This window comes from Terrapene carolina, unplaced genomic scaffold (genome assembly GCF_002925995.2).
Source record: "Terrapene carolina triunguis isolate 2854851 unplaced genomic scaffold, T_m_triunguis-2.0 Scaffold42, whole genome shotgun sequence".
In the NCBI taxonomy this organism is placed as follows: domain Eukaryota; kingdom Metazoa; phylum Chordata; order Testudines; family Emydidae; genus Terrapene; species Terrapene triunguis.
In genome coordinates this window covers 19,023,010-19,047,808 of record NW_020664393.1, presented here as the reverse complement: position 1 = coordinate 19,047,808, position 24,799 = coordinate 19,023,010, and the positions used below count along the sequence as shown (strand labels likewise).

Genomic DNA, 24,799 nt, shown 5'->3' with positions numbered 1-24,799 from the left:
CAAATCCTATTGAGCATTTAATTCCCTTCAACTGGGATTTTCAAAGGAGCCTAAGTCTTTAATTATGATGATAATTTAAATGCCAGCATTGTGAACTATTACACTGGTGACAGTCTTTGCAAGCACGCACAGTTTTGCGACTTTCCCCTGTGGTTGTATGTTCCATTCATGTGAAAGGATGTCCCAAACAAATAAGGCTGCAAGGTTTAAATATCCAAATACTCTAGAATAGTTTGTTTTAATGTAGGAGGGGTTAGCCACGTACTAGCATTTTCAGTCTCAGGTGACTTTTGCAGGCAAGTGACACAGCTTGCCTGTTGCTAGAAACACTCTAAATTATCTGTTTCAATTAAGCAAATGTAACAAATTAATTTACAAAAAGCATTTCCAAGCCTACAGTAATTAAACTAGTCTATCAAATATTTATTGCTTTTTGGTCTGCAATGCATGCCTTCTTCCCATCTAATGCTCACTATTTTGAGTAGTTAGACATCACACAATCTCAGGAAAACCCCAGTTTCGCAGAGTTTCTCCAGCTGTCCTGCTAATTTATTTAAGACTAGGCAATCTGTAAACATAACTGCATCATTGTACAGTTTTTACTGCTGCTGTGAAGGAAAAACAATGGAGAGAATTAAATCAATCAGTCTGTGGTAAGTATAATAATTAAGAATAATACCTACCAAGCACTTGTGGTAGATTCTTGGTTAAGTAATTAAGCCATCTAACTCTCAACAACCAATCCTGATTGGATGCCTTTTCTATGAACAATTCAACAGAAGTAGATAGGACTTCAATTTCATCTGTCCAATAGGCATCCATCTGAACAGTATTGAATCGGAGACTCTCTGAATTAGTGGATTGCATAACTTTCTGCAAATCTTGCAGAGTAAGTGGTAGTGTTCTGAAATGAATGGAAATAATTAAGGATAAATACGTGAAGACTAGGGAAAAAAACCTCCGTAATTCCAAAATGAGCCAATTCTCAAAGTCAAATTACTGATAATTACTATGTAAAGTATCACCAAATAACCTCCACAATTTATGCGAACAGTCATTTTTGCCCCAAGTGGGTAACTATTTGAAAATATCCCTATTTTCCAAATTCACTTAGCTTTTGTTTTTAGTAGAAGCTTATTTGGATTTTTAAATCCACTTTCCCATTTTTAACCCAGTTTAAGGTGTTTACTACCAGCAACTCAGTATTAAGGTTACTTCATACACATACATGACAAAGCATGGAGCTTTACAGGACAAATTACGACTGAGTCCCTGCACCATAGAGTCCACAATGTAAGAATACAGGTAAGGATGGAGGAGCGGGGGGGAGAAGGAAGAGAGGACACAGGAGAAAAACAATGTTCCTTTCTGATTTTCAGATTAATATTTAACTTCAGTATGACCTTCTATGCCTTGCTCTGCCACTGACTTCTCACATGACATTGTGCCTCAGTGCACCTAAAGATTTGCACAGGAAGGCACCGTCCCTGCCACCAGGACTTTACAATACAAGCGAACACTAACTGAGGTTTTGCTTCAACCTTGTGAAAGTTTGAAAAATTGGGCATGAAACTGACTAGAAGAGCTCTTTCGTCTGCCCACCACATGCAGGACTCAGATCTGGCAGCTCCATTTGGATAAGGAGCTCAAAGTTTGGCTGTTCATCTGAAGCTACTGGACCAAAATCTCATAAGGAAATGTTCTCAAATATCAAGCAATCCTCTTTCTGCCAGTTCAAAAGAACAGGTCCTTTTGTAGTTATTTCTGCTTCTGGATGAAACCACAGAGTACAGAGCAGTGTAGTAATATTCTAACCTAAAGTATATTCTAACCTAAAGTATTAGCCACACAGTTTTGAACTTCAAAGGGTTTGGATCCAAAATGTGTTGGGCCAGTTCTTGATTGGACTTATTTGTGCATCTCCAATGTTGACATTTACTCTATGCTTTAGACCTGCAATGGCCTCCTCCATTCCACACAGGACGTTTCTACTCTTCATTCAAACCCTTTCTTATGGGCTCTCTTTTCCACTATGCCCAGCAACTAACACTTCAGAGTAAGAATGTGGGCACCCACCTCCCTAGTGTCAGGATATTCAATGTATTTGTTAGACTACTTAAACTGTAAGGTTTAAGATCACTCGGTCAGGGCAGAAAGAACTGTGTACACTATTGGACCTTAATTAAATTAATTTGTAGGAAAACTGGGGCAGGGCTGGGGAAGAGAATGAAAAGATACTTAAAATCTAGGATCACTTGCCTTGCCCATTTCTATATAAAATGTATAATTCTGAATATCTTAATCCAGATAAATCAGAACAAAACAAAAACAGATATTGAGGGTTCAGAGTAAATGTAAAAAGTTAGCCACACATCCCTGACAGAAGAGCATTGTGGTGACACCATTTACCGATAGTGGGTACAGTAACGGAGTGTTAAACCTGTATTTGTTGCTCATTCTTTAACCAAAAAGTGTCTCTTGCCCACCTGCTGTTTTTCAGGCTCAGTCTGTTCAGACAATATGCTAGGACCTGTCCATCACTCTGGACTGTAGAAAGAAGTGAGTCTTCAGCTAGAAACAGACCTGTAGGTAGAGAGTCTGGCCACAATCCCATTGCTAGCAGGGAGTCACCCCAAGTTTCATGGGAAGTCAGAGCTGAAACATGCTTCATTACCAACTCCAGCACAAGCTAAAACAGAAGAGCATAGAGCAATTCAGCATTATGTATTCAAACATGCATTCAGATACTACTACTCAGGCAGAATATACATAATCTTACTTTGTTATAGATTTCATACCAAAAGATACCAAAGCACTTCAACCACAACTGAAACATATGACACTCAGCTGCTCTTAACAGCATATAATAGTGAACAGTAAGATAGGAAGCCAATACCACCATATTCAGGTGGAACTTCAGGCTGACAGAACAATTTCTCCAGGCTGTAATTCAGCCAGAGCTACTGCCTCTAACTTTTGCTTGAGGATACAGAATGTAAATAATAAATTAACAGACTTTACCTTTAAGCCTCATCTTAAGAGACAATGGTTCACACTGCAGAAGTGGAGTAAGGAGGCTAGAATCAGCTGGATTTCCCTGCTGGGGAATTACCTAGCACACAGGTTCAGATTAAATGCCCTATCCTACTGCATGCTCCCATGACCTCTACTGGAACCCCAGTTTTAGGGGAATGCCAATGAGCAGGAAGAATGTGTCATGGAAGGTGAAGAGGTAGCTGAAGTGCACTGTACACTTCAGCCATTCTGTGGCACAGAAAGGCCTCTTGGGAAACCACTGCAGTATGGGTTAAATCAGAGTCTTCCCAGGGGTACTCCAGATTACACTGGGCCAAAGAAGCCCCTAGCACCAGCAGAATCCAGGAAGTGTGAAAGCAGTTTAAAACTACCTTTTCTCTGCTCTCCATCAGGCTGCGACTCTTGACAGGTGCAGCTCAAAATTGGGGCCTGAAACTCCCAAGAGCACAATGCTCTCCAACAGCATGCGAGGGCCCTTCACAGGACAGAGCACTGCTTTCAGAATCACCAACCCTCCTTCTGGCAGCATTCCTTTCTAGGAATTTCGATATTGTTGTCCGTTTGTGAAAAACACAACACAGTTTTAAGGAGAATGAAATATTTACCTTTTGGTTCATCTGGGACTGCTGTGAGCGGACATACACTTCCCAGCAAGCTCTGTAAAAACTCTTCAGTAAACCCAGGCCTCGATGCAACTGTCGTACAATTAGTGTAGCAGCATGAATCAAAGATGACAATGACAACACAGAACCTGAAAAGGCACTGAATATTAATATCAGCCAGCCATTTTTGTAGAACATTCCAGATGCTTTAATTTGCCAACACCCTCCCTTCTGACCATGCTCACTTGCTGGGGGCACACACTATCATTCTATAGTGCCTTGCAGCAGAGCACCCAATATTAATGAATTATGCCTTGCATCAGGCGACGTAGCAAATATCCCCATTTTACAAGTGGAGAAAATGAGATCAAGTTAAAGTTAAAGGGAGCATCACCAACTTAAAAATCACTTTTTGCCTGTAAATGATTATATCTGTTACAAGACCTAAAATTTCAGTATCTGAAACAGTAGAGAAATGTCTATTTTTTCCTAGCTATTCAGTGCATTTAGTAGCACTTTGTACAGTCAGTCTCCCTGCCTCGGCTATATGGTAACACTCAAGTTTCCCCTGGGTCTATCATATAGCCACATGGGAAAAGACTCTTTAAAATGTAATTGTAAAACTACAAAAGCACACCTGCTTTAAATACCAGGCCTATCTAAAACTTTACTTTTAAAAATAAATTGTCTAGATTTTAAGATGACTGTGTCATTTCAAGTGACTCGGCCAAGGTCAAACATCAAGTGGCAGAGCTCGGAATAGAAACCAAATTTCCAGATTCCCAGTTCTTCTCTTCCAGATCATCTCTTTCCACAGAGCTACCCAGTGAGAGGAATTTTTCCATGCTAACTGAATTAATCCCAGCCTAGACAGAATGTAAATATAACTCATTCTTTATTAAATTATATTTATAGTTCTTATAAAAGACTGCACTGACAAAGGAGACAGATGTGCTGCAGACATGACATACTGGTCATGCAGAAGGAAATTTAAAGGAGTACAAAGGACCACCACACTACTTTAGTCTTTACCATCAGGCTTGAGTGATACAAGGGCCTTGTGCAAGTCTTCTCTCCTGTGTTGATTTTCAACCAGAATAAGTTTATTGTCATTCACAACCCACCTTCCCCCCCGGCTACCCCTCTCCCTCATCTGCGGACTCTTCATACCAATGTAAAGAGAAATCATAAGTGTGTGCTGGGTTCTCTTGAGCTTTATAGTTCACACCTAGTCCTGGAAGAGTAGAAATGAAAGAAAAAAACTAATTATACTAAAAGCATCTGCCTCTCTACTTTAACTGGACATAACGCACATGGGAGGGACCAAAATACTCCAGTCTTAACATTCAGTGCCAAGCCACACAAGATATATAATGCCCAGATAGGGAGTATTTACCAAACTGTTAAGAGGGGTTGTCTCACCTGCTATAGTTTCTTTAGTTTCTGAATGTACAGCCATGAGTGCATCACATACACTATCTCCCAGTAAGCCCAGTCCATGCAGCAACACTTTCATGTCCAGATTGTCCAATGAATTCCCATCACTTTCCCCAGGAATGTAAATCTCAACCCCACGGTTCCTCATGGCTCTGGATATTTCCCCATGAAAAGGATCCATTGAAAGGAAAAGCCTATTAAATATGCAGAACAGATTAATAAAATAATTAAGATCTCACTTTAGAACCACTAAGTTTGCTCTGCAGAGAATGCCACAGCAAATAAAATAACCAATTAAATCATGCTAATAAAGGGTTAAATACTGAGGAAAGAGAGGTTACCTCCCTTCCAGAGTTCTCAGAGATGCGTGATCCCTATCTGGTATTACACAGTGGCTATGCATGCACTCCACATGCCTGAAACTGGAAGATTCTTGCTAGTAGCATCCATTGGTCAGTACCCGTGCGCTTTCTCTTTGTACTCTGAAGTCAAAGACTCATAGACTTTAAGACCAGAAGGGACCATCATGATCATCTAGTTCAGGGGTCTCAAACCCAAATGACCACGAGGGCCACATGAGGACTAGTGCATTGGCCCAAGGGCCGCATCACTGATCTCCCCTCCCCCCCCGCTGCCCCTGGCCCCACCCCCACTCCACCCCTTCCATGAGGCCCTGCCCCTGCCCCGTCTCTTCTCCACCTCCTCCCCTGAGCGCGCAGCTCCCCACTCCTCCCCCCTCCCTCCTGTAAAGTGCTAAGCGCCACCAACAGCTGTTTGGCAGCTTGGCGGTGGGAAGCACCTGGAGGTAGGCAGAAAAAAAAAAGAAGAGTAATATAGTAGTATAGTATTAAAATATAGTATGCTATTAAAAGTCAATTTATTAACTTTTTTATTAACTTCTTCAACTGTAATGTGAAAAGTCAGTGCTAATTTTGACAATCATTTCATTTTTGGCCATTTAGCTGGCAGCGTTTTGCATCAACCAGAGCATCAAGGATAGATGCTCTAAGGATAGAACAAGAAGCAATGGGCTTAAACTGCAGCAAGGGAGGTTTAGGTTGGACATTAGGAAAAAGGTCCTAGGGTGGTTAAACATTGGAATAAACTGCCTAGGGAAGTTGTGGAATCTCCATCTCTGGAGATATTTAAGAGTAGGTTAGATAAATGTCTTGCAGGGATGGTCTAGACCACTAGTTCCCAAACTTTAACAGCCCGCGAACCTCTTTCACTAAATTGTGACATCTCGTGAACCCCCTCCTAAAAATGAATATTTCCAGGGATTTAAGTTTAAATTTCCTCAGTGTGATGGATTCGCTTGCTTTGCTCTGCATAGCTCTTGGAAGTCTGGAACCACTGGAGAAAGATAAAGTCTCAGGTCTGGTTCAGCATCAAGTCTGTTTCTGTATTTGGTTTTCAGATGTGCATACGAGGAAAATGCTTTCTCGCATAAGTATATTGTTGAAAACGGTAACAAAACTGCAGCAGCTTTTTCTGCCAGAAAGGGGTACTCGTTTCTTAAACTCAGCCAAAAGTTGATCAATGATAGATTTCTGAAACTCCAATCACAGGAGATCTCAATCAATTTCTCTTTTTCCTTGGTGTTTAATATCTGCGTTGAGAAAGTGGTATCATCAAAAGGGTTGCGAATTCAGTCATTATCGCCTGACATAGCTGGAAAGTATTCCCTGAAAGTTGTGCAAAGTCCTCTTAGGTGTGCAGTTATATTGGTTTTAGTGCACTGATCCAACTGAAGTTTATGTTCTGCCAGGAAGTCATGAAGATTACTGATACACTCAGTTTGATTGTTTTCCAAACAACTTTCCCAGAACTGCAACTTCTTTATCAGGGATTCAACTCGCTCTTGCACATTGAAAACTGTTATATTGAGGCCTTGAAGAGATAAATTTAGGTCATTAATTCTTGAGAAAATATCTGCTAAATAAGCTAGGCTCTGGAGCCAGACATTATTTTCCATACAGCTGGCAAGGTGGAAAGGGTGGCTGTTGAAAAAAAACTAGGATTTCCATTCTAACCTCAAACAAGCACACAAGGATTTTACCCCTTGAGAGCCATATAACTTCAGTATGGGTCAACACACAGTCGTGTATACTACCCATTTCTTCACAAAGTACGTGAAATATTCTGGAATTTGTTGGCCATGATTTTATGAAATTCACCATTTTCACTGCATTGTCCAGCACTTCCTTCAGTCCCTCTGGCATGCATTTTGTTGCAAGGGCTTGTCTATGGATGCTGCAATGAGTCCAAGAGACTTTTGATGCAACTTTTGTTCGAGCTACAAATCCAGTATACTTCCCCGTCACTGATGTGGCCCCATCAGTGCAAATGCCTAGGCAACGAGACCAATCTATATCCTTTTCTTGAAAATATGCATTAGTCAGATTGAAGATATCTTCTCCAGTTGTACGTTCTTCCAATGGTCGGCAAAACAACAAGTCTTCTTCAACCATACCTTCATTCACATAACGTACAAACAGTAGCAAAATAGCTAGATTAGCTACATCAGTTGGTTCATCCAACTGTATAGCATAATATGGACTATTTTTCACTCTAGGTACAATTGTGGTTTCTACATTATTTGACATGTCATTAATTCTTCGTGACAACGTATTATTGGACAAAGGTACCATGTCAATCCTTTTTGCAGCCTTTTCTCCGAGCATGCAATGAACTACGTCTTTTATACATGGACCAATCAAGCTCTCTGCTATGGTATGGGCTTCTGATGCTTTTGCTACTCGGTAGCGCACGCGGTATGACGCTTTAAGTGCATTTTCATTATCAGTACTTGCTTTGGATATAAAACTGGTAATGTCACTTTTCTTCTCAGCTAATTTTCGCTTGAAAAAATCAACAGGCTTGTCGAGTTGTGCAGGATGCCTAGTTTCTAAATGGCGCCGAAGTAGAGAAGGTTTGAGGCTGCTGTTTGATAGAACATCACCACAAATCTCACACAGTGGTTTTGGATGTTCTTGATCACCAATGCATGTAAAGCCATATTTTATATAATCATCGTCATATTTTCTTTTCTTTGTAAGTGACTTTCCAGGACCATCATGATCATTAGACTTATATTTTCCACAGTGTGGACTTGAGGAAACACTAGCTGATTCCAGCGTCTTTACACTTTCCTTTTTCAGCCACTTATCCATTGAACTTGTGTACAAAAGTTCTAATAAAAATAACAGAGAGAGACTGCTAACAACCAACAAACTAGAAAATGAGAAGATTCACTCACTGAAGCAAATCAGCACTCCAGAGAGAAGGACAATTACTGAGACACCTTAACACTCCTACACTGGCTACAACGTGCTTCTGGCTGGTGTGGCTCGCAAACAGCTTTTCTTCCACCGAGGAAGGTGCCCTGGGAGGGACAAATTAGCTTGGACCACCCCCCACGTTCAGCGTGGCCCCCTGCTGACTGCCTTGGATGCAAACTTCCCCTGCCTGACAAGGACAGGGATCGGAGCTGCCACCTGCACCCCGCATGGAGTGCTGGGGTTCGGAGCTGCTGGCTCCCCCGCTGACAGGGGAGGGCTGGGGCTGCCGGCTCAAACTGCCCAGCCCCGCTCTCCACGAGGCTCGGGCTGCTGGCTCCCTGGCTGACAGGAGGGCTCGGGCTGCTGGCTCAAACTGCCCGCTCTCCCCAAGGCTCGGGCTGCCGGCTCCCTGGCTGACAGGGGAGGGCTCGGGCTGCCAGCTCAAACTGCCCGCTCTCCACGAGGCTTGGGCTGCCGGCTCCCTGGCTGACAGGAGGGCTTGGGCTGCCCGCTCAAACTGCCCGGTCCTGCTCTCCCTGGGGCTCGGGCTGTCTGCCCTGCAACTGGGTCCCAGTAGAGTCCTCTGGCCGCCATTAATGAAATTTTTCTTGCGAACCCCCTGAAACATTCTGCGAACCCCACTTTGGGAACCACTGGTCTAGACAGTATTTGGTCCTGCCATGAGGGTAGGGGACTGGACTCGATGACCTCTCGAGGTCCCTTCCAGTCCTAGAGTCTATGAATCTATGAATCAATATTAGGTTTGATATCCTGAGACGAAACCAATCTCAGTGTTGCTTTCAAAATGTTCATCAGTAAGCCTTGACCTTAACACAGATTTGTTAATCTTCATGGAAGAGAAAAACTGTTCACATATATATGTACTTCCAAACATTGCCATTATCCTTGCAGAAGGCAAAGAACAACATGGGAAATCTTTCTTGTGAAAGAAACCTGTAGAATTCTGGAATTCCAACATCTGTATACTTCTGCTTCAAAATGGTGTCACACTGAAGCTCCACTAACTCCATCTGCATTTCCTCTGCAACATAGTCAATTTCAACAGCAAATGGTGTGGAAAAAAGTTGAAAATGTGGTTCAAGTGCCTTGAAATCTTGAAACTGCACATCAAACTGTTTGTGTAAGTTAGAAATGATCTCTGCATATTCTTTCAAGGATTTGGGTTCAACTTTTCCTAAGGAATTCAGAGTCGAGAAATGAACCAAATTGCTAGCAGTCAGCTGTTTCCTCCACAAAGTAAGCTTGACTTTGAATGACTTAATACTGTCATACATCTGTGTTATCACCTGTTTTCTACCCTGAAGTTTCAAGTTCAGTGCATTCAGGTGATCAGTTACATCTGTTAGAAAAGAAAGGTTGCAGATAAAAGTGGAATCAGCAAGCTGTGGAACTTTCTTGTTTTTCATTTTCATGAAGGAATCAATCTCTCTATGTGCAAAAAAACACTTCAAAACATTTCCACGACTCAGCCATCTAACTTGAGTGTGATACAGAAGTTCCCCATATTCACTGTCCATACGTGCTAGAAAAGAAGTGAACTGTCTGTGATTCAGCCCTAGTGCACGTATAAAATTAACAGCGGGGAGCTTAGCTGCCATATAAAATAACTCGGGGGAGGGGCAGGGGGGAGAGGAGTTTGGCGGCGACAGGAAGTAACTGGGGCGGGGACGGACGTGCAGGGAGCTTGGCGGGCTGCAGGAAAGAGCTCCGCGGGCTGCATCTGCATGTTTGAGACCCCTGGTCTAGTTTGACCTCCTGCACGTTGCAGGCCACAGAACCTCACCCACCCTCACAGCACGCCTGTAATAGACCCATAACCTTTGGCTGTTTTACTGAAGTCCTCAAATCATTATTTAAAGATTGAGGGTAATAAGAGGCAGTGCGCAGACCACCCACCTCTCAAGTTCCTTCTCTACTACGATCCAAAGCATAGGGGAAGGAGGGCTGGTAGTAGAATACAGACAGGGATGTCTCATCTCAAGAAACTCTGGTTATGGAAGGTAGGTAACCTCTCTTTCTTCTTCGAGTGCTGGTCCCTATGGGTATTTCATTGTGGATGACTGTCAAAACGGGACTCATGAAGGAGGAGAGTAAAGGATGCATCAATTGAGGAGGCATGCACCAGGGCACAGTGTCTTGTGAAGGTATGAATGGAACTCCATGTGGCTGCTTGGCATATGTAAACAAGAGGTACTCCTCAAAGCGAAGCTGACGCAGTGGGACAACACATGGTGTGGTGGAAGAATCTCAGACAACTAATAACAGAGAAAGACACAACCCAAAATCCACTTAGTCTTTGCGATGAGCTTGCCCTCTCAGGCATTCTGCAAAGGCAACCAGAGTCTGAGCAAATTCCTAAAGGATTTTTTTTCCTCTTTGAAGATGGAATTGAGTCTCCATTCCTCCTTGGTAGTGTGAGGCTTAGGAAAATATACACAAGGTTCTGGACTGATTTACTTGCCAATTGGGGACAAATTTAGGGTAGAGTCATGAGGAAACCGTATATTTATGGAATACGGTGTAATGTTTCCTCATGACTCCACCCTAATCCCAGATACTAGAGACACAAGAGGGGTGAGATAGTATCTTTTATTGGACCAGCTGCCTTCAAGCTCTGTGTGGTTTGAAATTTTCTCTCTCTCACCAACAGAAGCTGGTCCAAAAAAAAGGATAGTACCTATTGGTGCCAAAGTGGACTTTTCTACAATTACGCAGATTTCTAATGCTGGTAGGAGCATAAGCAAGGATGAAGTCAATGACATTACCTCCTGATGAGATTTCCCTGCCAGGAAGAAGGGGAAGCAGTGGGGTGGAGAGGAAAACCCTAAAGGGGAAAAACAAACTCCCCAGATCCTAACTATACTAAAACTATCTAATAAGATATGCTTTTGAACTATTTACATGTAAAGTTGAAGGAAGAGTTTTGAGGACACTGGAGTGTTCCATCTCACGCCATGCAGCGGTAAGAAGGAATTGGAGAAGTAGCCAGTCTGTACTGTCCCTGATAGCCTTGGTTCAGAACACGAGGAGACACAGTACTTAGGTGTGGACCAAACAGACATTACTAACAAGAATCTTCTGGTCTCAGGCACATGCATACCCACAGTGAACCAGCACTCAAAGAACTTACTTGGGCAGATTCCCATTGAACTCAGTCTGAGTTCAGTTTATGTAAGTTCACCTTAGCATTAGGACACAAATTTATGTTAACGTCCCTTTAAAGTTATTTGGATCAATTATATAAAGCACGCTCTGCCTCTATTCTGCCTCTATATTTGGACAAAAAGAGGTGTTAAACCCATTCAGCAAAGACCCAAAAACACAGGCAAATCCTCCTGTGGTCATATGTAATTTAGATTTACTAAATTAACTCAAGTTCTAACCTTTTAAAATGGTAGCATATGACTAAAGGTTTCCCAACCCCCACCCTCTAACTAGACATTTTTGCTGCAGAAGGCTATTTAGATGTGAAGAGACTTTGGAGGACAATAGAAAACCATCCAATTGTAACAATGCTGGGGTTGCTATGTGCCTTTAGAGCATTTAAATTGCCACCACCAGTGTAATTTGTTTCGGAATCAAATCCCAACAAAAATATAAAGTAACTTCACAGAAGTACAGAAATGGAGCACCTGAAATTCGGATGAGGGGCAACAGTAGGGGTGGTGCCATCTATCACACCTCTCTCACTCATGGTAAGGACTCCCCCAGGTTCAAGTAGAGCATTCAAGCGGTCCAGCACTGATGGACTACATTCAAAAGAAAGTTTACATGAGTTTCAAGTCATCTTTCATCATCAATCCCACAGTTAATCAAAATACTATACTCCAAAAATGAAGAGCTGAAGTGATAATCAAAGCAGTTGGAAAAGGACACAGTATCTAGTTACTAAAAGTTATCAGACAAACATTTTCTAAAGCTGAAAAAGTTAATGAAAGACTGAAGGGCCAAGTGAACTAGGGAGGTAGACAGAGGTTTATTGATTGAAGAAATGAAATTACTGTATGCTCTTACTTGCAGAAGTTTACATTGTCCATTAAAAGCCAGTCCCCAGACTGCAACGCCTGAATCAACATTCCATCAACCCATTCAAAAGTACCATGACTGTTACCATCCACAGACTGAACAAGCTGCAGCCTGAAATGTCGAAATTCTTCCATCAGTCTCGAAAACTCTGAAACAGAACACATCTTGTAATCACTGCTTCTATTACTGGCCGAGATAGCCTTCCTTTCCAGTGGAGTGACAAGCTAGTAGTTTACTGAGTAAACTAAACCAGCCACTGCTGGAGTTCACATTTCCTCCACATTAGAGGACTATGCAATTTAGGCCCTTATGTAACTGGATCCATGTGCCCAAGATCTACATTGATACAGGGACTTGCTAGGGTGGATACAGTTGCAAGATTTGGAACTTAGAGTCTACTACATCTAACACAGGAATTGGGGTGGATAGATACTAATGGTGCATTTTTACTAAATGCTGAAAAAGGCAGTTGACAGGATTTAATTAGAAATGCAGCACCCTCCTGAAATTGATGAAAATGTGTCCACTTTATATTCTAGACATTAACTTTAAGAAGAAACAACCCCAAATTCCCCTCTTCAGAGGGGCAAGACAAGGATGCCAACTACCTCCATAACCACTTCCTTTAGCTTTGGAAATTCAGCCATTGGAATTGGAAAAGACAGTGGTAAAAATCTGTGGAGAGGAAGATCATAAAATAATCTTATATGCAACAATATTCTACTATTAAAATCAAAATGCTGATATTTAATACAACTGCTATCGAACATCTCTCAATTTGGCCTTGTAATTGGTTATCAAGTTGAATTGGGAGAATTTACTATTGTCAGTTTAATCCAGCAGTTTCCTTTCCCTCCATTTGTTTGTTACATGCATATATTTTGCATGCCATGAACTCCGCACAGGAGTCCACCCACACCAAACTCACTGAAGTTCTGGGGTTCTCGATTATAAGCTCTTTGAGGCATGAGGTGTCCCTCATTACGTATTTGTAAAATATCCAGTACAACAAGACCCTGATTTTGGCTGCTGCGCAGTACCATAGTACATTTGTATAATAAAATAAATCTGAAGAAACCACCAATAAATAACCTTTCTAAAAGATGAACTGTGTGTTGCATATGCAGAGTTTCATAGTAGCTTCAGAAATAACCAAAGAAAAACCAGGAATCATTCTCAACATTTCATTAGATCTATACCTCGCCACAGAGACATCTGTACCTGGAATATTTAATGTTCAGTGCTTTGATTTCAAATAAGCCCTGTACGTACCTGCTTTTGAGTAAGAGTTTATTTTGTTGTTTAGTCGCTGGATAAGTGCAAGTATTCCCTCTAGTTTGTTCACCAGTTCAGTTGTGACATTTCTATTTCCTTCACCCAGAGATTTGGATTTAAAGTTAAGGATGAAACTGCTCCAAGCACGCAACACAACTTCAGCATCATCTGGACAGATTTCAGTCAGAAGGAGACTGTCCCTTATTAGTGTCCTCACAGCACTCTCCACTTTCTCTAGAAGGCATTGCCATGGCCGAATGACATCAACCTGCAACATTAAGCGGTTACTACATCCAGGCAGACATAGTATATAGATTCTATTCAGTGCTTTAACTCTAATGTCACAACTACTACTAATTGGATAAACTACCTCCCACCCCCAAAAATAATATTTACCTGTTCAAATCCACCTAAGAGTTCAGTTGTATCCATAGCACTGTTCATTGCCATAACCTTTAAACGATGACCTGTCAGATGGGCCAGAAGTTCAACAAGGCTGGTCTTCCCAACAGCTGCAGGACCCACCAATATTACCATCCAGCCCATATGCACACATTTCATTATGGACTCAAGGGACTGCAGGGAATGATGTAAAAGAGACAGATGTCTGCATGGGGGAGGAATATAGTTGCCACGAGCGAGAACTGAGTAGCCGATCTAAAAAGAATTAATAAAAACACATAAATAGGTTGATGGGGAGGGATGGAGGCAAGGGAAAGAAAAATGGAAGCTCAAATTTAGGGTGATTAAAAAAAATCACCTGTTTTTAATTTATCTTACCTGAACATTATAAGGAGTGATGAGAAACCGTCTGGTTCCCCTATATGGATTAGAATTCTGACCAAAAATGTCCTTGAATATGGAAATGACCTAAAATAGCCAAAAGAAAGGTTAAAAAGATGAATCAGCCTAGATTTCTACAGTGTGGGAATTATGTTTTATTTCCATAGAAATTTTCGCTGTGAGCTACCCCAAAGCACTTTACCAACTTATTCACGGATTATCCAAAGGGATCATTTCATCCAACAATTAAATGCTGCAACTGTTTAGCAGCACACATTAACAATTCCACAAGTCCTTCAGACTTAGCAAACCATGGCTTCTTATCACAGAACATGGAACACAATTTTCTACTACCAGTACCTCTTTTCTTTAACTGACTACAGGCAAAGAAGCCAGTCAGTAAAGTTTCTGAAATAGCACATAGAAAGAGACTGACAGTGCAGATCAAGGAAAGGAGAAAGAATGAAACACAAGGGAAAAATGACCAAGCAGCTATTTGGCTCAAAAGTTTAGTCTTATGGTTTGATAAATTTCCAGTCTAGGTTGTTTGGTTATTTTTGTTTAAACTGTAATGAGGAAAATGAAAGGAGTATTAGGTGATGCATGAGAGCAGGAGGAGTCTGAGTGGTGTAAAGCTAACCAAAATAAATGAGTTTCAGGGGGGACTTAAAGTAAGAAAGTGAGTTTGCTTGGCATACTAAACAAGGGAGACTGTTTCAAGCCTGGGGAGTGGCGTGAAGAAAGGCACTGTCAAGTGGGAGAAGACATAGGGTTCAATAAAGCCAAAGAAGCTCACAGAATATAGTACACAGAAGGGTGGTGGTTGGTGGTGACAAAATGTAAGCAGGGGTGACGCTGTACAACACATTCACATTACAGACAATGGGTTTGAAGGATGCAGAAACGAAACAGAAAGCCATTGGGGGAAAAAACAACAACCTTGCAACATTAACAAAGTAGATCACACTACTCACCCTCCCTCCCACAGCTATCAACCAATTGCTACTCAATTCCTAGATCCTTCCACACACCATTACTAATTCTCTTCCCCAGCTCACTACCCTCGGTCCCCATCCACTCATGAAGTCCAGGTCATTCCATAAGAACGTGTAAGGTATTTTTGCAGAAATACTGATATTTAATAGATGACCTGAGAAATGTTTTATATTGTTTTGCCCTTGTAAATTTATTTTGCTGCTGTCAGTAGCAGAGAATTAAGGGTGGCAATGCCATACCACCCTTACTTCTGTGCTGTTGCTGGCGGCAGCGCTGCCTTCAGAGCTGGGTGTCCATATATGTACTTGTATGGTGGGAGTGAGGGGCATAAACAACTACAGACAGAAAGCGGGGGGTGGGGGGAGGGTAGGGGGGGATTACGTTTGAGAACCACTGTCTTACATGAACAGCTTTAGAAACAATAGGTTATTTCAAAAGAAAATTAGGAAAAGGTACACGAAGGATGTCTGAAAATTTTCCTTTGTATGCAACAGTAATTTCTATCTGAAAACTGTCAAATATCATTGCATTTACATAGGCATTACTGGAAACATGTTGTAACAATCAAGGAACAGGGAGCGAGGATGTACAGCTCACCTTCTCTTTGTCTTCTCTGGTTCTCATTCTTTCACCATAGACCAAAAATACATGTTGGCCTGGATCATAGCATCCTGGTGACTGGTCAACAAGTATCAGCTGACACCAGCGGAAAAGATCACGCAGGTTAAATTCCCAGGGTCCTCCTTTCTGTCCCCACTTCTTTTGAGCCATAACCTCTTGATCAATCTGGAAAAAGCAGCAGTTCAAAATCTTTTTACTCCACTCACATATGCAGTCATCTTAAAAATATTTTTAAAAGCCAAGTGGACCTGTGTCATTAGGCTCTGCTCACCTGATGTAGAGAACATTGCAAATAGGAGTTAGGAGCCCTGCTCACTTCACTGTTGCTGTCAGGTCTGTTGCCACCAGATTCAGCCCACCCAAAATGAAGGTAGTCTCCTATCTTAGTCATTGCATGAACTCACATTTCTTTTGCAATCTGCCAATATCCTTTCAGTGAGATTCCACCACATAATAATTCTACATAAGGCATGTAATTAGGCGTAGAAGGATTATATTTAAATCGGTAATGTCAGCAAGCACTGATTTCACTGTACACACACAGACGAAATTTTTTCCCCATCAATAATACAAAATTTACAGATAGGCAAAGAAAGAAAAATGCTGCTTGAGAACTTATGAGTTTGATTTAAGGATATTTACTCTGTATATTTTGATATGTGATGTTGACAATTTGTGTTTTAATGGTTATAAAGGTTTAACTTTTTGAATCACAACATTTACTGTCATTTACTAATTATTGTGTAACCAATCAACCTCCCAATAAATTCCCTCAACTGTGAAAATTTGATAAAAATAAAAATAATGGTTAAAACCTATAATTCTGTGCAACTCTGAAAATTTAAATTGATAAAAATTGAAAAAGTGCTTAAAATAAACATCCATATTGTCTGTTGAAATTATAAAAAAAATAAACATTGAATTCAGACAAGCCCACATATAATATATATTCTTTTATCCCTTCATACTTTTCTTGGCTTTAAAGGTCATCTATTTTATCTTCCCATCACGCACACACATTGTTACAAAAGAAAAGCCACCTCAGATAAAATTCTTTCAGTGGACTTTATCACAATGCCAAGTTTAGTAGAACTGAAAGCTTGGAGAGTAGATGTGCTCCTTCCCCCCAATCTCCTCAGATATGGCCAAACAAGGGGTACGTCTTCACTACCTGCCGTATCGGCGGGTAGCAATCGATTTATCTGGGATCGATATATCGCGTCTCGTTAAGACGCGATATATCGATCCCCGAACGCGCTCACCGTCAACTCCGGAACTCCACCAGAGCGAGCGGCGGTAGCGCAGTCGACGGGGGAGCCGCGGCCGTCGATCCCGCGCCGTGTGGACCTCAGGTAATTCGATCCAAGATGGATCGATCCCCCCCCCAGTGTAGACCAGCCCAAGGATAACTATCTGTTTTAGAAGCAACTCTATAAGCATGCCAAAAATCTGATCTTTGTTTGTAGACCAGTCCAACCCCAATGACTCACTGGAGGGGATTTTTCTGCAATAAAAGTCTTTGAAATTAGACTTATTTGAATTAAACGTTTACAATGTATTGTGGATTTACAAAAGTAAGTTTGAAAAAGTTTAGGACACTAATGTGCAGTACAACAGGTCTTAAGCCCTAAACAGAGCACTTCTATGTCTTGAGGCACCATAAATTAGAAGCTATTGAATGCCTGTTAAAGTATACTAAATTTTGGATGTTGGTTATCTCTGTATCTATTGCTAGAAAGGATTTATCCATTATGGTCTTCTCTTTTGATTGCAAGTGATCATCCCCCAAATATACTAAAAATACCCTGCATTGCCAAAAAAAGCCTCTACTGCTCAAAATACCTTTTTTCCTAGATTACAGTCCCTTTCACAGAATCCTATGATAAATAACAGAGTTAAGCCCAGAAACAGAAATGTAACTCAGTTTTGTAAAAACAAAGCTTTGGTTTTCCCTAATGTTTCTAGAATAGCCCACACTCAGTGAAAACAATTATTTTTCAAATTCACCTGTCAACATTGTCACCCCAAAACTATTCTCTATACTTTTTTTTAAAACGTCTCTCACATCTTCTGCCTACCTCAGACAACAGATTTCATCAGTACAAATCTGAATAGTAAACATATTTTACCTTGTTATTGAAAGCAACCATTTTAGCAATAATATTTTTGTCGATGGCAGGAAACAAGGTATTCCCAATGAACTCCATATCTGCAGCTGAAAGTGGATCAACATATACCTGCGGGACCAAGAACACATGGAGGAATTTATGTAGTGTGCATGTGGGTTTCATCATGAGAAAGACACAAAAAAGAATCATAGGCATAGCCTGAAATGAATGCATGACTTGCCTGTGTAAATCTATTAAGAAAGGACTTGGGCAGCCCCTTTCTTCCACCTCCTTGTCTGTAGGGATTCTGGCATCCAAAGATCTTCGTCTTCTTATGTTGCACATGAAAACTCATCCCTAATTCTGGGATGTAAATCTCTGCTCGGTGGTCAAAGCAGGCATTTAGTCCTTCTAATACAGACTGGGAAGCCAGATTCAACTATTTGAAAAAAGAAATAAGATAAAATAATGCTGTTCAAAAGTGTTTAAAAAGTGTTTTTTAAATACACTTTAGCAGGCTGTAATTTAAACACAAATGTGATTCAACTTTCCTTGCCTGTCCAAAACATGTCCAAACATGGTCATACATGACTATCCACAGCTAACAAATCCCACATTATAGCACTGCACTAGTGGTAAGGTAAGGTTTTTCTGTTCTTCTACCATGCCCTCACCAAGGTATCTGAGCATCATTGTACTATTTTCATGCTACTCCTAAATCCACAGATTAAATGTTTTATCAAGTTAATAAAAGTCAGTTGAAATATTTATGTTACACAAATGCTTAAAAATTGTGTTTCGCACAACAGAGGAAATTAGGGTGGTTTGTGTTTTTTTTAAATACACAAATAGCTAAAGACACAATTTCTTTTCAAAACTTCATACTTAGTATAACCGTAGTCCAGGTCTCCATGAGGAATGTATACTTTGCTACACACAAAACATTTTTTTAAAGAAATAACTTGCATTCAGAGTTTAAGGGTAACATTTGCAAGAGTGCTTAAGCGACCTAAGAGCCTAAATCCATTTTCAAAAGTGACTGCAGACTTTTAGGAGCTTAACTCTCATTGAAAGTCAGTGGAATTAGGAACCTAAGTCTCATTTTCAAAGATGATTTAGGTACTTCCAAGCATGTCATTTAGCTGGTTGGGAAAATTTTACTCTAAACACCCATAAATCACCACTTTTCTTTTCCTAAATATTCCCAGACTTCCATTCACCTCATCTAATACAATCCAGTGTCCACCCTTTAATGCTGCAAGCAGGGGTCCATCACGCCAGGCAAATTCTCCACCCTTTCCACCTTCCACAGGCAAGTCTGTCCCAAATAAATCTGTCACATCCTTGGAGAAGTAGAGGAAGAAAGCAAAGATTTACAAACTACGTAACAGGTTACCAGATTTCAAGCTTACTTTGTTTTTTGCTTATTTTTTAAAAGCTAAGATCTATGTATGCATTTAAAATCGATAAGAGTTAAAAGAAGATATTCTACATTTTCCATATTGGGACTTCAGTCACCAAATACAGTAAGCAAAACAATGCAAGAACATGAATGTCGGCCTCTAACAAAGGCTATGACTACCCTAGAGAGCTTAGAGCAGCACAGCTGCACCGATGCAGCTGCACTGCTGTAAGATCTCTGTGTAGCCACTCTAAGTCAATGGGAGAGAGATCTCCCATCAACTTAATTAATCCACCCCCAACAAGCGGCGGTAGCTATGTCGGTGGGAGAAACTCTCCCGCCAACATAGCACTGTCCACACCGGCCTTTAAATTATGTTGCTCGGGGGGTGGGGGCTAATTCATACCCCTGAGCAATATAATTTACATTGACTTAAGCTGTTGTGTAGTCATAGCCCAAGTCTTTCGAACAAGTTGGAAGCAATCCAGCTATATGCAGTTTACGTGACGATCTGCACATTGTAATCAGCACAACACACAGTTTCTGGAAATAACAGCAGCTGTGTGCTCTTTCATGACACTCCACTCCTCATTAGTTTAATCTCAAGACTGATGAGGGAAGTCGGACACTTATGACTCAACATCTGAGTTTACAAGTGTAAACACTCATGCTTCATAAAATAAGAAACCAATATAATATTTTACATACGTATCTACACATACTTTAAAAAAAAAAATCAATTACCAGGGTAACATTTTACCCTACCGTTTGCTCAGACAGGTTGATTCGAACAAGGCAATTTCCTGAAGCCTTTGCCAATGCTGCTACTAGACTGGTCTTGCCCACGCCTGGAGACCCCTCCAAGAGAATGGGTTTGTTAAGCTGTAAGGCTCTTAACAGCCTTTGTGCATTCATTGCTGTAGTTCCTGCATTTAAAGCATAATCTGAAACACTGTTCCTCTGAAAAACAGGGCCTAAGATGAAGAGAAAGCAAAACAAAAATTAAACCACAGACTAAATATTACAGACATTTAGAATATTTTAGATTTTCTAAAGACCTATTAACTTGCCTACTGCTTTTTCACCCTACTACAGCGTGTGATGGAAGATAGACCAGTAACTAAATTATGTATCAAACATTTATCCTCACAAACCAGGCAGACATATTTAGCGTTTGAGATTCGGTTCGACCTCAGCACAGTCTCCATTTGTTCATGCATAGTTTTGCGCATACACACAAACACCTGCACATGCACTTTGCAATGCGTTTTGGACATGGAATTTTAAAACCTGTAGGTGTTCATGAACCAAACTGGAGGCTGGGGTCTGAAAATCAAGTCTATAAAATGCTCTGTTTGGCTTATAACTGGCTGCAAGTGTAAAATTAGAGGCAGCTTTTAAAAAAATTTGGCCCCATATGTTATGGGAAAGTTTATAAATCTGTTCACACATTGCCAGTTTTGTGAGCCAAAGTTAAGTGCCCTCTCATGCAAGCATTATCTTTACTCTGGTTATAGAACACAACCTGGAGAAAGCATTGATCTTCTTGCCCATCAGACACCTCCACCTTTAGAGCTCACTGTAATTTCAATAGTAAAACACCATTTCTCACGTATGCAAGGTGTTAGTTACTATCCTTCTTTAAAGGTTTTTATATTTGTTTCCTAGGAAAGAGGTATTCTCCCCTTTTGGGTGCCAGTTATCCTGTCAGAAAGTAAACCATGTATAACTTTGTGTAAGATTACGGGATTAGATGTATTTTTAAGAGCCTGTCAGCTAAGTTCCCTCTAAGCTGTGTAGCAGCCTATCAAGGGCCGCACAGGAGCTCAGGGCTGCAGTGGGGTGAGGTGCCTCCCCCGCGGCCCTTAATCACCTAAATACTTTAGTATATAGGTAAATTGAAAGCTTATAGTATAGTTTCTTTACACATCATAATAGCTGCCGCAGCTGGGGAGAGGTGAGGAGAGACGCTCTCCCCCAGCCTTGAAGCTGCCATGGCCAGGGAGAGGCAGCTCTCCCGCAATCCCGGTGCTGCCGCAGCTGGGGAAAGATGCACTCCAGGGCCGGGGAGAGACTCTCTCCCGCAGCCCAGGTGCTGCTGCAGCCGGGGAGAGGTGCCTCTCTCCCGGCCCCAGCCCAGGTGCTGCTGCACGGAGAGGGCTGGGGGGGGAGGGGGTCCCTCACCCCACCGTTGCCAGGGGGCAGCCTGCACCCCAAGCCCCTCATCCCTGGCCCCACCCCAGAGCCTGCACCCCCAGCTGAAGCCCTCACCTCCCCGCACCTCAACCCTCTGCCCCAGCCCTGTACCCCCTCCTGCACCCTGATCCCCTTCGCCCCAGCCCGGAGCCCCCTCCCACACGCCGAACCTCTGGCCCCACCCCCATCACACATCACCTCCATATTGGTGCACATAACAAAATTCAATCCGCACATGCATGAGAAAAATTAGAGGGAGCAATGCCTGTCACGGTATTTTTGAAAGTTCCAAGTTAGGCACTGGTTATACAACAGAGACATGCTCTAAACCAGGAGTGCTCAATCTAAGGCCCACCAGGGCATTTCATAAGGCCTGTAGCCTGCTTCAACACAATATACTAACAGCCGATTCATTAGTATTTTGTCATCATGATTACATCATTTTAGTTTGCACAAGTGTGCAAACAGACAATACTATACAATTGAGAAACAACCTATCTAAATACATATGAAACAAGCTGAACTTAACTATAAATCAATACAGATGACTTTAAACTTATTCAAATATGTAGAATCTGTTTAGCCCACACAGGTTTAGGGTTAGGTTTATGTGGCCTTCCTGCGTAATAAGACTGGGTACCACTGCTCTGAATTGTGCAATGTTATAAAATAAAAGTTAGCCAAATGAATTAAGAGTCAGCACTCTTACTCCCACCACTCTTTTCCATCCCAGCACATTTCTCCTTACTTATAAACACCTGAAAACATTCCATCCTTCCAAAAGAGTGTGCATTATATGACAAACTTCCTATTTAGAACTCTTCCATTTCTTTTTATATTAGATCTCTCCATTTGTCTACACATTTATTTTTGTTTAAATAAAATTGACATGCCTGCTGCCTAAAAGAGAGACTTTACATCAGTAAAATCACAATCAAAATATATTATCCTGCCAATAACTGACTCCACCAAAAGGACAATCTATAAACTTGCAACCCTCATGATGCTGCACTAAAGAGCACACATGCCAAGGTAACACCTCCAGCCACTTCTCTTCCCAGTCATTTAAATTTAACTCAGACACGGGCTTTCCCCAAAGAGCTGGCAGCAACTTCTAGTCAAATGGCGCTGAGTGAAACACCTTTCCTTATTCCCCTGGTCTGCAAATCTAGTTACAGAAACACCACCTTTAATCTCATCAGTTATGAAAGTATGAAGGGAGAAGGAGCTCTTACATAGCCAGGACCCAGCCCATATACAGAGCTTCAGAAAAGCCAACAGTCTCCCGTTCATCTGGACATAGATAAGCCCCTGCGGCATAAAGAGCACAGAAGCAGCATGCTCAGCATAGCTAAACAGGTCGGCTACTGTGTCCTGCACTACCCAAATATTTCTGGTGGTCTTTAGAGGTGCATTAGAGTCACCCAATCTAGAAAGTGACACGGACTGCATGAGGGAACACAGGTCACAACCTCCTGACCAGGTGCAGACAGAAAAAAAAATATTGACACTTGGATCAGAGATTGTAGCAAATAAGGGTCCAAAATAATCCCTACGCTGCAGACCTTTGATTAAGGGAAGGCACAACGCTTCATAGCAAATAACCCCTCGCAACCACAGATCAGTTCTCCCATTACCCACCAGCATCACCTCTCTTTTTTCTGGGTTGAACTTCAGGCATTTCACCTTGATCCATGCCTCTCAGACAGACACTGGATAAGCAGAGAGACTGTACTGCCTGGATTTGATGAAAGACCTAGATTTTAGCTATCAGCACAATGGGTACCAATCCATTAATGTGGTTTTATCAGGGGCATCAAAATGCACAACCCACATGATGTATGTGGCCTGCATGACACATTCAGATTATGCAGAATCTCAGCTTTTATTTTTTTAAAGGGTTTCTAGTCCTCATGGCAACAGAGAGAATCTTCCAAACATGAACTGAGTGTAACTGATGCCATTATATCTGCCAAGTCAGAAAAAAAATCCTCAAACAATGACTCAGGGGTATGAACTTTATTGTCCAGTATTGACCAGACTAGAGTTAATGCACAATGACCACACTTCAATGTCAACATTAATTATTCCATTGCTGATTACTTTAGCAAATGGAACAGCAAAAGGATGGGTGTAAAGCCCTATGGGGAAAGGGAATTAGGAGTTGCTTCAAGGAAGAAAATGCAGACAGAAGAAAGGAGGAGATACACAGGGGGAAGAAGGAGAGTGAAAAAGAGAAAAGAAGATAATGAAAAAGAGAAAGAAAGGACAGAAGTAGTTGTGGCCTAAACAGGAGCAGATTTTCATTTATAAGTGATACAGAATATGCCAATGATGTGCTGAATAAACAGAAGTTCAGTTACTACATAATGGCTGTGTTTCTCCCTTGATCTCTGTGCAAACATCCTACTGATCTTAATGGCACCCCCAATGCTGTGGACTGATGGGATCATGAAATCTCGAATTCATATCATGTCCTGCAGAATTAAACATGGAATCCAGCCCTCTCCCCTGAGCGAGTTTGAAGAGAAGAGAGGGAGAAGAGAACACGACAAGATGAAACCTGATATCTTATGAAAACTTCGCGGGATGACACGCAATTTCCCCAACATGGTTGCTGTTGGACTTCTCAGAAACGAGGGAAGAGATGCTAAATAACCCCATCCGCTCATTCCACAGTCCATAGACAGCTCAGTATCACCCTGCAGTAAATAGCAGGAAAAGCAACTAGTAGGTCTAATAAAGTCATTGAAAAGACAGAACTTAGTTGGTCACCAAGAGATCCATGGGCCAAGAAAACCCATGCAGACAGACACTATCATTCACTGAAATAAAACCCTAGGGGTCAAGGAAATCAGAAGTTTCAAAACAACACTACAGCCGCTTCCTCAAAACCTTCTCAATCACCTTTACCTACAAAAAAAGGCTCAAAACCTAAAGGTAATTACACTGCTCTACAGCCAAAATACTTCTGAAATAAATGTAGTCAAACTTTACTAATTCTGGGTCACTGAG

At 41.5% G+C, this 24,799-nt stretch overlaps 1 protein-coding gene across 1 annotated transcript in view; it reads right to left on the bottom strand.

The window, feature by feature from the left end:
• The window catches only part of MDN1 (midasin AAA ATPase 1), a 174,321-nt gene that overhangs the window by 64,166 nt on the left and 85,356 nt on the right, over positions 1 to 24,799 (bottom strand). The window contains 14 exon segments of the mRNA XM_029911939.1: positions 684 to 904; positions 2,487 to 2,689; positions 3,642 to 3,787; positions 5,061 to 5,269; positions 12,010 to 12,126; positions 12,392 to 12,551; positions 13,676 to 13,946; positions 14,075 to 14,335; positions 14,459 to 14,548; positions 16,055 to 16,243; positions 18,208 to 18,315; positions 18,428 to 18,625; positions 19,407 to 19,529; positions 20,354 to 20,562. Of these exon segments, the coding sequence (XP_029767799.1) occupies positions 684 to 904; positions 2,487 to 2,689; positions 3,642 to 3,787; positions 5,061 to 5,269; positions 12,010 to 12,126; positions 12,392 to 12,551; positions 13,676 to 13,946; positions 14,075 to 14,335; positions 14,459 to 14,548; positions 16,055 to 16,243; positions 18,208 to 18,315; positions 18,428 to 18,625; positions 19,407 to 19,529; positions 20,354 to 20,562 (2,505 nt within the window).